This window comes from Hemiscyllium ocellatum, chromosome 6 (genome assembly GCF_020745735.1).
Source record: "Hemiscyllium ocellatum isolate sHemOce1 chromosome 6, sHemOce1.pat.X.cur, whole genome shotgun sequence".
NCBI classification, from domain to species: domain Eukaryota; kingdom Metazoa; phylum Chordata; class Chondrichthyes; order Orectolobiformes; family Hemiscylliidae; genus Hemiscyllium; species Hemiscyllium ocellatum.
The window spans coordinates 18,734,367-18,752,368 of record NC_083406.1 but is presented as its reverse complement, the minus strand read 5'-3'; the positions used below and the strand labels follow the sequence as shown (position 1 = coordinate 18,752,368).

The following is an 18,002-nucleotide window of genomic DNA, read 5'->3' as shown; positions in this document are numbered from 1 at the left end:
TAGAGACAAGCTTTTTCCCAGGGCGAATGATTCAATAACCAGAGGTCATGCTTTCAAGGTGAGAGGTGGAAAGTTTAAGGGGGATACACGCGGCAAGTACTTCACACAGAGGGTTGTAGGTGTCTGGTTCGAGTTGCCAGCAGAGGTGGTAGAGGCAGGCACGGTAGATTCGTTTAAGATGCGTCTGGACAGATGCCTGAGTAGGTGGGGAGCAGAGGGATACAAATACTTAGGAATTGACCAACAGGTTGAGACAGTACATTTGGATCAGCTCAGACTTGAAGGGCCGAAGGGTCTGTTTCTGGGCTGTAAATTTTCTTTGTTCTTTGTTCTTTAGCTATCATCTTCTATAGTGTCGGCACACTATCTTCCCAGATGAGGCCTGGTATTGACCTACGATGGCTCCCCATACAGCATCAGGGTAGTATTAGCTTACAGATGGCCCATTGGAGAGAAATGCCCAATAGTATATGTTATGGCTAGTACAAACGTAAATACGCCCAGATAGAGAAGGAAAGTTTGGAGGTCATACTTGGAGTCAGTAAGTTCCACCAATACCTTTACAGGTGTAAATTTGTAATGATAATGGACCACAAATCCCTGCTAGATCTATTTAAAGAGGACAAAGCATGATACCCATAGTTTCAGACTGAATTCTGTGGTGGGCTGTAACACTTAAGTGCATCTTAAGTTGGAACACTGTCAGCATTGAGCCGCCTCCCAATGGCAGATGCAACACCAGTGGTACCACCGTAATGGTTTTGAATTTTCTGTACACACTTCCAGTCACAGCTGACAATATCAGACTTTGGATTCCGAAAGGTCAGGTCCTGGAAAAACCAAAATAGTTGGTGTTGAACCAAAGGTTCGTCCCAACCAGAATTGAAACCTTTTTGGACCCAGAGAGATCAGATCACAGGAGAGGACGGCATATTATGGGGAGCAAAAATGGTTGTCTCAAGCAAAGATCACCGTCAGATACTGGCTGACCTCCACCAGAGTCATTCAGGGGTTTCCAAAATAAGGGTGTTGGTGAAGCGTTGTACCTTGGTGGCCAGGATTGGATGTAGACATGGCTGTGTTGGTGGAACAGTGCCCAGAGTGCCAACAAGGACCAAAATTACTGCCAGCTGCAACTCCACATGTGTGGGAATGGCCAGGTAACCCTGGATTTGATTCCATGTGAACTATGCACTTTGTTTCATGGGCTGAATGTTCTTGGTCATTGTGGAACCCCATCAAACTGGCTGAACATGCATAAAGTTCATTTGTCAAATACAGGGCTGATAATAAAAAAAATTGCACGAATCTTTTGCAATACACAGACTCCCGAAGTGTTGGTCACAGCTTACCAGCAGGGAATTTGAGTATTTCCTGAAGTCAAATGGTATTTGATATATAAGGACAGTTCCATACCATCCACTCCAATGGTCTGGCAGAAAGAGCAGTCCACATTTTGAAGGCAGGCTTAAAAGAAACAGCCCCCAGCTTCACTAGATACCAAACTATCCTGGTTCCTGTTTGATTATAGGACCATTGTTCATGCAACTAAGGGGATAGCTCCAGCAGAATTATTAATGGACAGAAGACTCTACACCAGGTTAAATCTGATCTTCCTGGACCTGGGGGCAGGGGTTTGGGAATGGCATCAGGAATGCCAATGCTGGAGATACGACTCCGTTCAGAGAGAGAGTTTTCTTTAGGAGATGAAGTTTGGTGTAGGAACCGCAATAATAGCCCTGCATTGGTAAGAGGCATGGTCGATGTGAGGTCAGGTCCAGTGGTGTATGAAGTTCAGATAGGTGCAATGGTCCTGAACAAATATGTGGATCATATGAAAGTTGCAAACTCGAGAATGGCACGAGAGAAAAATGTGCCAAGCTCCTTTCTAACTTTTCGACGTATGTGTCAAATGCCATTCGACTTTAGTAAATACTCAAATCTCCCTCTTCATCAAGCATTGAAGGTATCTCAGACTCTGAGATGGACACTTGAGTTTTTTTGAAGAACTAACAAAGAGGATTGATGAGGACAGAGCAGTAGATGTGATCTATATGGACTTCAGTAAGATGTTTGACAAGGTCCCCCATGGGAGACTGATTAGCAAGGTTAGATCTCATGGAATACAGGGAGAACTAGCCATTTGGATACAGAACTGACGCAAAGGTAGAAGATAGAGGGTGATGGAGGAGGGTTGTTTTTCAGACTGGAGGCCTGTGACCAGTGGAGTGCCACAAGGATCGGTGCTGGGTCCTCTACTTTTTGTCATTTATATAAATGATTTGGATGCGAGTATAAGAGGTGCAGTTAGTAAGTTTGCAGATGACACCAAAATTGGAGGTGTATTGGACAGCAAAGAGGGTTACCTCAGATTACAACAGAATTTGGACCAGATGAGCAAATGGGCTGAGAAGTGGCTGATGGAGTTTACTTCAGTTTAAATGTGAAGTGCTGCATTTTGGGAAAACAAATCTTAGCAGGACTTAAAAACACTTAATGAGTAAAGTCCTAGGCAGTGTTGCTGAACAAAGAGACCTTGGAGTGCAGGTTCATAGCACCTTGAAAGTGGAGTCGCAGGTATTTAGGATAGTGAAGAAGGCGTTTGGTATGCTTTCCTATATTGGTCAGATTATTGAGTACAGGAGTTGGGAGGTCATGTTGCAGCTGTACAGGATATTGGTTAGGCTAATGTTGGAATATTGCGTGCACTTCTGGTCTCCTTCCTATCGGAAATATGTTGTGAAACTTGAAAGGGTTCAGAAAAGATTTACAAGGATGTTGCCAGGGTTGGAGGATTTGAACTATAGGAAGAGGCTGAACAGACTGGGGCTGTTTTCCCTGGAGTGTTGGAGGCTGAGGGGTGACCTTATAGAGGTTTACAAAATTATGAGGGCCATGGATAGGATAAATAGACAAAGCCTTTTCCCTAGGGTCGGGGAGTCCAGAACTAGAGGGCATAGGTTTAGGGTGAGAGGGGAAAGATATAAAAGAGACCTAAGGGGCAACGTTTTCATGCAGAGGGTGGTAGGGGTATGGAATGAGATGCCAGAGGAAGTGGTGGAGGCTGGTGCAATTGCAACAATTAAAAGGCATTTGGATGGGTATATGAATAGGAAGGGTTTGGAGGATATGAGCTGGGTGCTGGCAGGTGGGACTAGATTGGGTTGGGATATCTGGTCGGCATGGACAGGTTGGACCAAAGGGTCTGTTTCCATGCTGTACATCTCTATGACTCTATGTTGCCTCGACACCTTTGCCACCTGAAGAGGAGAATGAATTTCTTCTGAGATACTGTGTTTGCAAGATGCGAGCTACTGTGCATTGCACATCGCCCGTAAAAGAGGCAGATTTTAGAAGCCTGACCCAGTGCTAAAACGCCCTAGGAGAAGTTACAAAAAAGAGAACCAGCCTATATCTTCAAGTCTTAAACAGGGAGGGATGAGGTGAACCTCATAGAATACAAGTTCCCTGATTGGGGCTGTTAGTCTGGTTCAATCAGGGTGCCCTGGCTGACAGATAAAAACAGGAGTGGCAGGCATCCTGTTCACTCTGAGAGCTGGCTCTGAGGGAGCTGAATCAGTCTCAAGGGCTCTCCACATGTAATAAAGGGTGACTTGGTGATGGAATACCAGCCTCTGTGAAGTTATTGTGTGTTTCAGTTCTGAACAACTTTCTGCGTGGGAAAAAGTTTTCTTCATTTCTCCTTTAGTTCTTTTGGCAATTATTTTAAAATCATTTAAAATAATTAAATTTAATTTAAATCTGTGATCTCTATTTGCTCACTCACTTATCAGAGGAAACATTTTCTTCATCAAACTTCCTCCACTTAACTGGAGTCCTTCATCACTTGATACACCTCTTCTGCAGCCTCTCTAACATTTGTAATCTTTCCAGAATAGTACACAGGGCTATAGCTGACGCTCTGTTCTTAGAATCTGCTGAAATTTGAGCTCATTCAAAACTCTGCTGCCGATTTCCTAACCCATACCAAATCTGATTTACCCGTCTGCTGCCTGATCGACAGTGGTTCCCATTATAACAATGATTTAGTTTTAAATTGTCATTCTGAAGTGCAAATCCCTCTCTGCGACCTTTTCCAATCCTGAAACTCTTCTCCACAAATATTCATTCCCTCCACCACTGACGCTCAGTAGCAGCAATGCAGACAATCAGCAGACATTTGCATTAGGCTCTTGAGATAATACCTTCCAAATCCACAACCTCTTCCATCTAGAAGGACAAGAACAACAGAAGCTACTGCCTTCAAGTTCCCCTCCGAGCCACTCACCATCTGACTTGGAAATACAATAACTGTCTTTTATTATCGCTGGATGAAAATCGTTCCCTCACTGTATTTTTGGCAAAAGTGCACCAAATGGATCACAGCAGTTCAAAAAGGCAACTTGGTGTCACCTTCGCAATGGCAGCTAGGGGTATGTGGTAATACTGGCTCAATCAGTGATGCCAACATCCCATAAATACATTATAAAACTGTTGTCTCCCAACAATTCCATGTGGTAGCAAATTATGCATTCTCACCACTCTCAGGAATTCTCGTGAATTCCCTATTGAATTTATGTCTTATTTTGAAAGTGATATTTGTCTTAGTCCCAGAGTACCATCAGCTGCTCGCTTCTTAAAAAGAGACTACTGCAGTGAGTTCTAATTGAGGATCACCAGGCCTCAGGTGAGGCGTGAGCTTGAGAGGACAGGGCCTTCTTGATGACCACAGCTGGTACAGGAATTGAACCTTCAACATTAGTGTCACTCTGCATCACAAATCAACAGTTCCACTAACTGGTTAAAATTAAGTACAATTCTGAAGGAACGCAGGAGCAGAAGGACTTGGGTATATATGTGCATATGTCATGGAAATAGGCAGGGCAGGTTGAGAGAAAAGTTACTAAAGCATACATTACACCTGGTTTTATTAATAAGGACATAGAGTACAAGAGCAAGGAGATTATGTCAAAAATTATAGGGCATTATTCAGGTTCAGCCTCAGGTAGAGTATTATATGCTGTTCTGGAGTATTGCATGGTGTTCTGGGAGTCATTTTTTAGCAAGGATCTGAAGGCATTAGTGAGGTTGCAAAAAGATTTACAAGAGTGGCTCCAGGGTTGAAGAACTTCAGCAATGAGAGGAATGCTGAGACAAGATTTGGTAGAGGTGTTCAAAATCATGAGTAGTCGGACAGAATAGATTAGGAGAGACTTATTATATCACCACAGGTGAAATGATTGAGAATATGAGTACATGGATTTAAAATAATTGGCAGAAGAAGTAAAAGCAATATAAGAAATAGCTTTTTAACCCAGTGAGTAGCTCAGGTCCAGAACTAGGCTAAGTGACTGAAAATGTGGTGGAAGCCTGTTCAGTTGAATTGTTCAAAAGGAATGAGCTATTATTTGAAAAGTGAGAATTTGCAGGGTTGGGGAGAAGTCGGGGGAATAACATTAGGTGCACTGTTCATTCAGTGAGCTGGTGTAGACACAATGGGCTGAATGACCTCATTCTGCATGGTAATAATTCTGAATTTGGGACCAATATTTATCCCTCACTCAACATCACGTAAAAAAAATTTGGTTGCTTTTTGTCAGAGTGTGCTGTGTACAAACTGATTGCGATGTTTCCTACCCGATAGCAATGACTACACTTGAGAAGTTCATCATTAACGGCAAAGTGCTTTGAGATGTCCTGCGAACGTGAAATGTATTATATAAATGCAGATTCTTTCTTTCTAGAGCAGAGGCTGAGTCCAAGCGTGTTTCACAGAAAGGTATTCAAAAAGCTTTTGGAGAAATGCTGGAGATCATATATTTAGGTTCAGGGAGATAAAGCGAGATTGTTACGCAGAGAGGCTCAAGTTACTGAGAGTACTTCCATTGCAGTACAGGAGACCAAGCAATTTAATAGAGCTTTTAAAATTCTAAACGAATTTTATTAGGGCAAAAAGGAAAAGGCCATTTCCTGTGCTTTGGGAGGCAGTGATGAGTGACTTTAAATTTAAGACTATTACTCCAGCAGGCGAGGCGACATTTCTTCTGAGCTGTTAAAATACCATGTTTTCTCACTGGGAATACTTCAGAGAAATAACATTGCATCTTTTAAGGCAAAAATGGATCATTATTTTGAGTTGAGCAAGATATATTGCTGTGGGAGGAAACTGGGCAGTGAAATTAGTTTTCAATTGCTAGTCTGTGCTGTAAACCTTTGAGGTTTTCTGTATACGCACAGACAGTGACATAATACTATTTCATAGCAAGGAGTATTACAAATCTGTCGCCATGTAATCTATAAAGTAGATTTCTCACAGAGGGTTGCTTCTGGTGAATTGGAAGTTTCATATAAACAGTGTGTTGTTCCCAGGGACATAAACAAGATGAGCAGATGTGAAGATAGAGAATATTACAGCCCAGTAGAAGGCCATTCAGACCATAACACCTATGTTGGCTCTTTGAAGGAGCTATCTAATTAGTCCCAGTTCCTTTATCCATCACCATGTTAAATTTTCCCCTTCAAATATTAATCAGGTTACCTTTTTAAAGTTACTGTTGGATCTGCTTCACTGCCTTTTTCAGGCAGTGCAGTGCATTCCAGATCACAACTTGCTGCAAAAGTAAATTATTCTCATCTGCCACCAGATTACCTTAAACCTGTGTCCTCTGGTTGTCAGATTGAGCTGTCAGAGGACACATAAGGAAACCTCAGAGTCTAGAACTACTTTTAAGATTTCCAGCATCCAAGTACCCTGAGACATATGTTCTGGGACCACAGCAAAAAAGGTCTGTGATTGTCATATGTCCACATGATCTGAGTACTAAATACACAGTCAGTAAATTGTATATCACATGCACTGCAATATTGGAGGTGCTGCCTTTCAGGATGGATATTAAATCAATGCTGTCTCTGCTCCTCAGCTGGATTTAAAACATTCCAGGACACTGAATTGAAGAAGAACACAGGGGTTCTCTGGTGTGGCCTGGTTAATATTTATTGCTCAATCAACATTAGTGAAATAGATTATGTAGTCGTTGTCATAGTACTATTGCTGCATTTAAATTTAACATTTTGAAGCTGAGAATACACACTACATTGTTTTGCAAGAAGTTCTACTTTAAAATTGAGCCAACAATTCCCAGAAATCCACAAGACCAATATTGTGAGCAAGGATAAGAGAAAACAAGGACAATAGTTTCTTTTTCTTTGAGCACTCTTGTTTAGCAGTTGTAAAAATATTGTACAATGGGAATTGTTTTTTGACTGGCAGTGAGGATTCATCTGATCAGATAATGCTTTCCAATTGGTATCAGAGGTGATGCTCACTCAGTTAGGCATGCCAGGTGATCAGTAATAGGAGCTTGATGCAATGTGGTTAGTAGCAGAAAGCTATGTGATTTTTTAAAAAATCACTCATGGGATGCAGACATTGCTAACTGAGCAGCATTTACTTCCCGTCTCTAGTTGAGAAAGTCGTTGTGAGGTGCTTCATACCACCTTGTCCATTTGTTGTAGGTAGACCCACAATGCCCTTCAGGAAGGAGTTTCCAGGGAAATCTTGTGGAATGTTTTGAACCAGCTTGCCAGTCTGGTAATCAACTAAATTGTGCTTGATTTCTACCACGACTTTCCCACTCTATCCCCATGTCTCTTACTTCCCAAAAGGTGTACCTTCGATATACTGAATGATTAAGCATCTACAGCTACCGATGATAGAGAATTCCAAAGATTCACAAGCCTCTCCATGAAGAATTATCTCCTTTCTCAGCCTTAACCAGTCAATTCTATTTCTAAGATTACTCCTATTTCAAGACTCTCCAACCGAGGGACTTTTCCTCTCAGTATCTAGGCTCCTCAAAAATATGATTCATTTCAATGAGATTACCACGCGACCGTCTAAATGCCAAAGTTTCAATGACGGTGATCTATTCTAACAGCCATTCCCCTGTGAACAGGGAAATTGTTCCTGACCCACTCCCCTTTTCATAGATATCAAAATAAGCCCAATAAAATTGCACCCTAAGCACTAAAAGTTTACACTTTCTGTCCCTGCTTCTCCTGATATCTAGCTGCAAATGTGTTGCTGGTCAAAGCACAGCAGGCCAGGCAGCATCTCAGGAATAGAGAATTCGACGTTTCGAGCATAAGCCCTTCATCAGGAATAAGAGAGAGAGAGCCAAGCAGGCTAAGATAAAAGGTAGGGAGGAGGGACTAGGGGGAGGGGCGATGGAGGTGGGATAGGTGGAAGGAGGTCAAGGTGAGGGTGATAGGCCGGAGTGGGGTGGGGGCGGAGAGGTCAGGAAGAGGATTGCAGGTTAGGAGGGCGGTGCTGAGTTGAGGGAACCGACTGAGACAAGGTGGGGGGAGGGGAAATGAGGAAGCTGGAGAAATCTGAATTCATACCTTGTGGTTGGAGGGTTCCCAGGCGGAAGATGAGGCACTCCTCCTCCAGCTGTCGTGTAGTTGTGTTCTGCCGGTGGAGGAGTCCAAGGACCTGCATGTCCTCGGTGGAGTGGGAGGGAGAGTTAAAGTGTTGAGCCACGGGGTGATTGGGTTGGTTGGTTCGGGCGGCCTGGAGGTGTTCTCTGAAGCGTTCCGCAAGTAAGCGGCCTGTCTCACCAATATAGAGGAGGCCACATCGGGTGCAGCGGATGATATCAACTCTACCACCATTGCCATCTGTGCACATATACCATCCATCCCTGATTCTGCCTCTGTCTGTGTGGTGCGCTTCCATGCTTTTAGTACCTTTAGTTTTCATTGTTCTAATGGTCTCCTGGCTGACCTCCCGCTTTTGACCGTCTATGAACTTCAGTTTATCCACACTCTGTAACCTATATCACAACTTGTATCCACTCCCACTCACCCTCATTCCTCAATTTCTTGGCTTACATTGACTGCCTGCCTGTAATACCTTTTAAAATTCCCATCCTCACATTCATGTCCTGCCATAGCCTCACTCCTCTGTGATATCCTCCAGATGTGAACTCTTGTAAGGTCACTGCAAATCTCCATTTCTGGTCTCTTTTGATTCAGCTGTCCAGAACCTGAGCTCTGGAATTCTTCCCTTAAACCTCCTTGCCTTTCTATCTTCTTTTGTGCCACTCTTTAAAACTTATCTCTTTGAGTAGGCTTTTAATCACCTGTACTAATAACCTCCTCATATGTCACAGTGTGAATTTTTTTCAGACGATTACTTGTTTGTTAAAACAAGGTGAAAGGTGCTATATAAATGAAACTCTTAATTCCTTTAACCCTCTTCTTCTCACTTATCATCCTATCCTGTCCCTTTGCCCCTTCTCCTCACGCGCTGTCCATTTTCATGCTATTCCTTCCACCTTTGCCTGCTTCCATTTTGTACAGCCATAATAATTGTTCAGTAAATAATTTGCTTAATCGAGGACCCGTGAGCTACACACATACACAAAGCATTTTCTTTAAATTAACCAATTAGTTAATACCCAGAATGCTATATGTGTGCTATTGATAATATGTCGAGGATAACATCCCACTGCTGATACATACGATATTTCCCCATGAGCTACATGAATAATTAGTTTTCTAAAATGTACACAATGTTTTGAAGCCTGCTTTCCTTTGACTTTGAATGTTCAATGACATTCGCCCTTGTTTTATTCCAGAAGAAACTCTGCCAAGTCATGCAGCACTCTCGGGCATGTGGAGTGTTGTCACTATACCTGCAGTGCAAACACCAAACGCAAGTATGTGCCTCGGAGAGCTGTGCTGTATGTACCTGGGAATGATGAAAGGAAACTCCACAAGATAACCAGTCTCGATGTAGATTGTGCTGTCCTCGACTGTGAAGATGGTGTTGCTTTAAACAAGAAGGTACTGCATAATGCACACAAATAAAAATGCAAACATATGGTAGCACAAGATACGACTGTGAGCTTACTGGAAAAGTGCAGCATTGTAAAAGATTGCTTTTATATTGTTAAGTTTCTTACAGGTGACCTTTTTGCTGTTGATTTTCAAAAACAGATTTGCATTTATACAGCACCTTTTCAGGATCCCTCAATACCAACGTGAAGTATTTTTGAAGTATTGTCGCCATTGTAATGAAGGAAATATTGCACAACATCTGCACAGTAACAGAAAACTCTACAAATAGCAATGTAGCACCCACCAGATATTTTTAGAACATTTTTATTTATGTTAGAGGTGCAATATTAGCTTAGGGCACTCATGAGAAATCCCTGTTCTTCTTTAAGGTAGTGCCCATGAAGTCTCCAATAAAAGCAGAGAGTGCTAGAGAAACTTCTCTGGGTGAGAAGCAGAACCAACATTTGAATCCAGGGTGACTCTTCTTTGAACTCATGAGATCATGTTACATTTACCTGAAAGGATGTTAGGGCTATGGTTTAACTTTTCAGTTAGAAGACAAGAGCTCTAATAATGGAGTATGCATCCAGATGTTGTGCTCAAGCCTTTGGAGTAAGTCTTGATTCCACAATCTTCTGACTCAGAGATAAAATGCTACTCACTGAGCCACACCTGATTCCATCACTCATTTCTGAAATCCCTGTCATCCAATTATTGATCAACAGAACCTTTCAGGTACTTGGCTATTGCCTCCCAGGATTTTTTTAAACCACCCCATGATTTAGGAAAAGTGAAGTATGTGCTTAAGAAAACTAATATCTCGATTGTCCCTCTTCAGTCATGTCTTAGATCTGCCTCAGTTAAAGGTGCCTTTTTGTTTCCTAGACAGGCAAATTGCAAGAGTCACAAGAGGATGATTTAGCATAGGAGACTGTTCAGCCCACAGTGCCTGTGCCATATCATATCCTTCACAAATCTGCACTGAGTTAACTCGCTTTGATCAATTTATACTAGTCCAATCAGCACATGTGGATTATTGCCCTTCTGCTGTCTCACAAGAGGTGAACAGACTTATTTCCTGCCCGTGAAGGTGCTGACATGTCATTATTTTTGCTGAGTGATGGTTGTGTGACATAATTTCCCACTGACAGAATGTGAAGCTACCGTTTATTGTGTTCATATGTCGCCTGTATCTGAAAGCATTAAACAGCAAATATTGTAACTCTCAGTGCCCATGAATCCAGCAATACAGAACAATCACAATCCCACAAAGCAGTACTGAGTTCCTATAGTGTTGCTCTGTATTTTGAAAGATGCAGGTATTGAAAATGCTACCTGACCACAGATCTTTCAGATTTGTAATAAATCTTGTATAATGCAACCTATGTTGTTTGAGTAATTTAGACCCTAAACTCTGGAACTCCCTCCCCTGGACCTCTCCATCTCCACACCTGTCTCTTCTCCTTTAAGATACTCCATACAGTTTATATTTTTGACTACATTTTAGTGTTTCTGTCCAGCACAGGCCAAACTGTTCTGTTGAATTTTTACTTGATACTCTTTTTTTAATTCAACTGCCAACCTCTAATGCAGTTTACTCAAACCCACTCCAAGCCCGATTAAAACCTACATACCATTTTCAAAGTCAACATCCGTGAAAAGATTCATTGTAAAAGCAAAGCGAAGCAGCTCAGCAACGAGGAATGGCAGCTTTGTACATAATGATTTTTTTAAAAAGCAGAGATATTTAGTGAATATTTTGTATTAGCAACATGTATAACTAATATGTATATAACCCCTTTAGCCTTCAGACTTTTAGACCCTCCGTTCTGGCATTTGCTCTTTGAGCTTTCCTCCTCTCATTATCTTTAAGACTTTCCTTAAAACCTAAGTTTTTGATGATTTACCTTATAGTGGTGGCAAGCTGTCTTCTTGATTTACTGCAGTCTGTGGAAGTAGCTGTTGAAGAAACTTTGGAGAGCTGCTGCTGTCCATCTTGTGGATGGTTCTGATTATAGCTTTTCATAGTTCTAGACCAATGGTAAGCTCCCATATTCTACCTTCCATCAACATGGCACCATCCAAAACAGGATCATCCATTCGGCCCTTCCATCTGTAGATGGTTGCAAACCTGGCAGCTTGGACTTTTTATATTGGTATATATTAGACTCACCCACCATTGAGGATGGGGAGGTTCATGGACCCTTCTCTCCTGTTGGACTGTAGGGTCTCCTTTCATGCTGTATGACTCTATGAATCTGTAATTTGTGTCATAGTAGGAGACCATTTGGTGCATTCTGTCTGCAGCTGCTGAAACAAAAATAGCAATTCATTCTAATTCTATCTTCCAGCTCCTGGTCCATAATCTTGCTGGATGCAGTACATCAGGTGCAAATCAATCACTCTTAAACAAGTTGAGGGTATCTGTCTTCGCCATAAAACCCGTCAGTGAATTCCAGAAATCTACCACACTCTAGATGAAAATGCTTTTCTTCATGCCCCTTCTAATCCTTCTATCCATCACCTTATGTGTAAGCAGTATTTGATCTCTCTACCAGAGAAAACAGGTCTTTCCTTTCTACTTTATCTGGTCCCCTAAAAGTATTGACCATCTCAATTAAGTCATCACTCAGCATCCTCTGTTCTAAAGAAAACAACCCTGTCCTGACTAATCATTCCTAGTAGTTCACTTTTCAAGCATTGATAACATTCTTGTAAAGCTCCTCAGTACTGTCGCAAACAATTATGCCCTTCCTGTAATACAGTGACTAGAACCATACAAAAAATTCCAGCTGTGATGTAAGTAGCATTTTTTTCGAATGCTTGTCCATGATACCAAGACGGTATCTGCAGTCTGAGAGGAAGTAGAGTTGTATTCCACCCCGCCAAGATTTAATTCCACTTGCCACTTCTTTTGACCAGTCTGACATGGGATCTTGTCAAATGCCTTGCTAAACTCCATGCAGACAACATCCACTGCATGACTCTCATCACTCCTCCTTGTAACCCACAACAAAGCAGTACTGATTGTCCTTGATTTATTCAAGCCTTTCTAGGTATCAGTTTTGATACTAATAAATTACCACCCTACAATCAAACTGACCAGCGTCTCACTAGATGGCCTTCTCTGATATCCTGGATAAGCAATGGTGCAAAATTCACAGATCTCCAGTCCTCTGGTACCATGCCTATATTTAGTGAAGGTTGTAAAATTATCCTCAGAGTATCTATTATTTCTTCACTGCCGTCCTTTAATAACCTGGGATATAATTCACCTGGCCCTGGTGATTTATCCACCTTCAAGCATGTCAATCCCTCCTGTACTTCCTCTTGCATGGTGTTTATTATAATACAATACAAAAAAGGTATTAATGAACAGAACTTTGCAAAGTTGACTGGGGTCAGTCTATTTTTGTCATGTCCACATTCAAATAGCCGTCTCATTGGAAAGACAGTGTCTCCGGCAGCACCAGCATACACTCAGTACTCACACTCACACACAGGGATGATCAGTCAAGATTTGTGTACTCGTGTCTCTGGAGTGGGATTTGAACCCACAAGCATAAAGGTGATAATGACCAAATAATCTTCTGGTGTGGGTGGTTGCTCAGCTTATCACTGTGCCACACTGAATTAACTTTTTTTATATATACGAACGTTATTGTTTTACTTTATCTTGAGATTGAGTGACTCTCCCTTAACTGAGAAAATAAGAATTCCTATCATATATGTAAATGACAACTTGAAGTGTCAGACAACACTAGTCTAAGAAACCATGAGCATACTATTGTAATGCAACCACTACATTGTGGACTCATACTGTGTGATACTGTCTTATTAATAGGCATCCATTTGAAGAAATGAAACATTGTTCAGTTCTGTGAGTTGCTTAATATCCTTTAGTCAAATTAATCATTTTGTTTAGTACCAGTGATAATGGCAATTCATTTTTGATGGGGAATTGAGGGCAGTTGCATACTATTGTATCTGTACTTTGAAAATGAGCTCCAGGATTGCTCCCCACCCCTCCTCCCCACTCTCCCTGGTTGTCCCAGTCCTCCTTGAAGTTTTTGCATTCTGTCTGTCTTATTCTTTCTGACAGCAGAATAGATGCCGGACTAATCCCTGGAAGTTTGGAACTAATGAACTAACCGCTGAGTTGCCGCCACAGATTTTGGTCCCAAACTATACTGTACTTCACACACGATTTATTCTCCAGATGGTGCGACTGTGCAGCCCTGCCGTGAGGGACCACTATTTCCACTGGAGTGTGAAAGTGGACGGATGTTGTTTTCTTTGCAGTTTTGATCATTCAGGAGCTCAGAATGCACAAGGCTGATTGGTTAGTGGGTCTAATGGCTGCTGATTAATCTTTTTTTGTTTCTCTCTGTTGTACGGCTGCACGCGAATTCTCATCTTTCATCTTTGCCGTCTTCAGTGTTTGGACCAGTGCAGCCTTACTTCCCCCACCAGCACAGGGCCTTATTCTGCTCCAGGTGTTTGTGGCTGCATGGTAGCAGAAATCATAATGTCTCTTGGCTTTTCATCAGCACACAGCTGTACGTGATAGTCAGCACAATAACATATTTATTAGTCGCTGGTCCTCCTGTGCTGTTAGATGGTTACAGAACAGAGCTAAAAATTGAATTTCACAGCGATGGTTTGTGTTTCTTATGTCTGAACCTAAAACAAGAGGTGATGATGGGGGATACGTTAGTGCTATTCACGGGAAGACTGTGTATTACCTTGGCACCACCCTGAGAGTGTTGCATTGTGGGAATTTGACCTGTATATCAGAAACATGAGTCATAAAACTATATTTACCTTTATAATCATGCATTTTAAAATAATGCAGCACAGGAGGCCATTCAGCCCCTTGTATCTATGCCTAACCTGTTTAAAAAAAGGTAACAAAGATCTCAGACAATGAGACAATTCTTGCATAGGCTGCGGAAGGTTGATAATGTGAACAAATCTGGAGAAATGTGGACGGTTATTTTAGGATGCGGAAATATATTATGGAGAAAGTACTGGGTCTTAGGAAGTGCATTTCAGAGATGCAGTTTTAAGCGTAGATATTGAGGAAATTGTGGAGTATTTTAGTTTGAGATTTCATTGTTTCAAAGGAAAATTTGATTGGGCTGGCATGGCTTTGATTTCTAGCTATGTCACATAAATTGTCTGCAGTAGAACAGCAGATTGCATCGCTGTGGGAACAATATCATCTGCTTTGGGTGTCTCTGCCTGGCAATGATGGAAATGTCCATGTGGCTGAATATCAGGATCATTCCTAATGAAGATGACCATTTGAGATTACCTAAAACATCCAACTAGGAACATTTTCAGCTGCTGCAGCAAGCAGCCAGATTGATGATTCAGCGTAGCTCCCGTTACTGTCAGGTCCTATTAAAAGCCATAGGTCCTGATGGGTATTTCACATCTATTTTGTCATAGTTATATCCATCTTATACACAAACAAATAGGCAAAGGAACATTTTTCAGTGCAGAATAGGAAACCTACTTAATTCAGTGCCCTGAATGGTAAAATATCATTGAAACTTTGTGTGAGACCACTGCTTCCTTAGGAAAAAATATATTCTCTGTACTTCAAATATTTATAACAGCCTTTCAGGGTGCTTACAGACATCCTTTACCCTCATTATGAAAGGAATCATTTGTTGTTCATGTATTATACATTTCCCAAAGTAAATCAAAATGAAAGATGGAGAGTTTTTTTTAACATGGCGTATGAATTGGGAACAGGAGTAAGCTATTTTGTTCTTCCAGTCTGCTTCACCATTCATACAGATCTTGGGATATCTGATTATAGCCTTAACTATACATTCCTGTCTGCTTCTAGTGATTTCTGATTCGTTTGTTAGTCAAGTATCTATCTACTTCCACCTTAAAAATATCCAGTGACTTGCCTCCAATGCTTTGCGAGCAAGTGAATTCAAAAATTGTGCAGCCATCTCAGAGAAAGACAAAATTCTCTCATCTCTGTAATGGGTTGCTTTGATATGGTATGTGCTGTCTGAAAGGGTGAAGGCACAGATTCAATGGTAACTTAAAAAAGAGGCATTTGATAACCACTTGAAAAGGAAAGCTTTACAGGGAAATAAGGAAAGAACAGGAGAAGGTGGAGTAATTGGATAGATTTTTGAAACAGTTGGCACAGCCGCAATGGACCAAATAGCCTCCTCCTATACAGCATGATTCTGTGATAACTGAATTTGTTTGCAGTTATTCCTGGGTCCTTCTGGGAAAACTTCAAAATTTTGGCTATTGAGCGTGTTTGGAACTTGAAGGGTGAAATGTTTAACTATCTGGCAATCCTGAGGTGCAAGGTAACTGTTTTACGTTCGTCCTCAGTGTGATTTATATTGGAACTGGAAGTTTGATTTGATTGGTTGTTTGAAGCTGAATTTTTCAATTTCATCTGTGGCATGGATAATAAACAGCCGTCACTTTGGCTACACTGTACTTTTTTTTCCTCTTTTTTTTATAAAGTCACATCTGGATTGGTCTGCAGGTTCCTATACACATTTATTTATTTAACTTTTCCACTTGCAGCATTTTGTGCATTATAATAATGATCACCAGCTAGTTCCAGCTTCACCCTCCCACTGACTGGCATGTGTTAGCCCTTCATGAAAGTGTGATGATACCAGGCTCAAGGCTATTTGATTCAGGTTTCATTAACCTTGGGGTTTATTATTCTTTTCACTTGAACTGCAGAGAGCCATCACTTCATTCTATGTCTGTGCTTACCCTAATTATCAGCAGCCTAGACCCCCGTAAATCAGTGACTCTGCAGAGCTGTCTTAAGCTACTTTATGTGCCCATTTCTGATCTGATCTGACAACTGTAAGCTACTGTTTCCTCACACCATTTAACTCAGACCACATTTTCAAATCTTATTGCCATTTTTTTCCCCTGTACTTTGGCATAGTTTTTGCATCTGCTTGTTTCGTTTCTGCAATTTTGCCCAAACATTTGACTGAATTTCTCCTCTCCTAATAAGCAGTGTGTTTATTGTGTTGTGTAATTCAAATACATGCTATTACACAAAAGTAATGTCACCGGAATCTTGTCAAGTGAATTAACTGAAACAGTTGTCAAGTCTCTTATTGGTCCACAAACATCCAGGGCCAAAGATAACTGCATAATTGAAACAGATGCCATAAAATTGAATACAGCAAGCCTAAAACTGACAATTTTTATAGGTTATTTTGCATTGTAATGCACTTCATTTACTGCATATTGTTGCCAGAATCCATGTTCAAGATATATGAAGAGAGAGATTGTTTACCAGCGACTACCACAGGCAATGTAAATTGTTGAATAACTGTTCTTATTTTAAAATTGCAATTTGCTGCTGAGAATAGATTTTTCTTATTGTTAAAGGAAGAAGCCCGGATAACGATTGCAGAGACACTCAATCGACCTCATGTAGGCCGCACAGATCTGTGTGTGCGAATTAACTCTGTCTCCAGTGGCCTGGCTGAGCTGGACATGGAAGTTATCTTACAATCTAAAGAACTTCCGCCAACCTTGATGCTGCCTAAAGTGGAAACTGTCGAAGAAATCAAATGGGTGAGTTGGCCGAGATTTGGCAAAGCCTTGTGCTTTGATCACATGCCAGATCATTTGGGCTAAAGGGAGTTGGGAGTGGGGGTCAGGTCAGGAAAGTTTGAACCACACACCCCTTGACAGTTCTAGCTCTGATTGAGAGTAACCCTCCAGCATTGGGAAAGTAAAGAATGAATATCACTCCATATAAATAGAGGGAGAGAGAGAGGGGTTAAATAAGAAAGAGGAAAAGGAATATAAGGGGCTGTGCTTGGGGCAAACCAGAGAAATGAACAGGAAGCTTTTAACCACTGTTTTTAATTACTACAGATATTATTTCCTGAATAGTTCTGTATTTCTTCCTTTTTAATTGCTAGCAGGTGTGTTTTTGCTTCATGGCTGGGTTTTTTTAAGCCCATAAAGTCCTGAAATAAAAACAGGAGACACATCAAATTACTTAAGTCAACTTTGAAATAGCCCTCATTACGTTAACATGCTTTCAATAAATAAGGATGATTATAAAATATAGAAACAGTTAATCTTAAATAGGATCGAAGCAGACCCATTTATAAAAGTTTATAAAAGCG

The 18,002-nt window shown here is 41.2% G+C and overlaps 1 protein-coding gene across 3 annotated transcripts in view; it reads left to right on the top strand.

Moving 5' to 3' along the window:
• The window catches only part of clybl (citrate lyase beta like), a 162,342-nt gene that overhangs the window by 134,273 nt on the left and 10,067 nt on the right, over positions 1–18,002 (top strand). For 2 of the 3 annotated variants that reach the window (XM_060826516.1, XM_060826512.1), the window contains exons 3-4: positions 9,642–9,849; positions 17,251–17,439. In XM_060826516.1, the coding sequence (XP_060682499.1) occupies positions 9,642–9,849; positions 17,251–17,439 (397 nt within the window). The remainder of the gene's footprint in view (positions 1–9,641; positions 9,850–17,250; positions 17,440–18,002) is intronic. The other variant, XM_060826513.1, reaches the window with a different exon arrangement.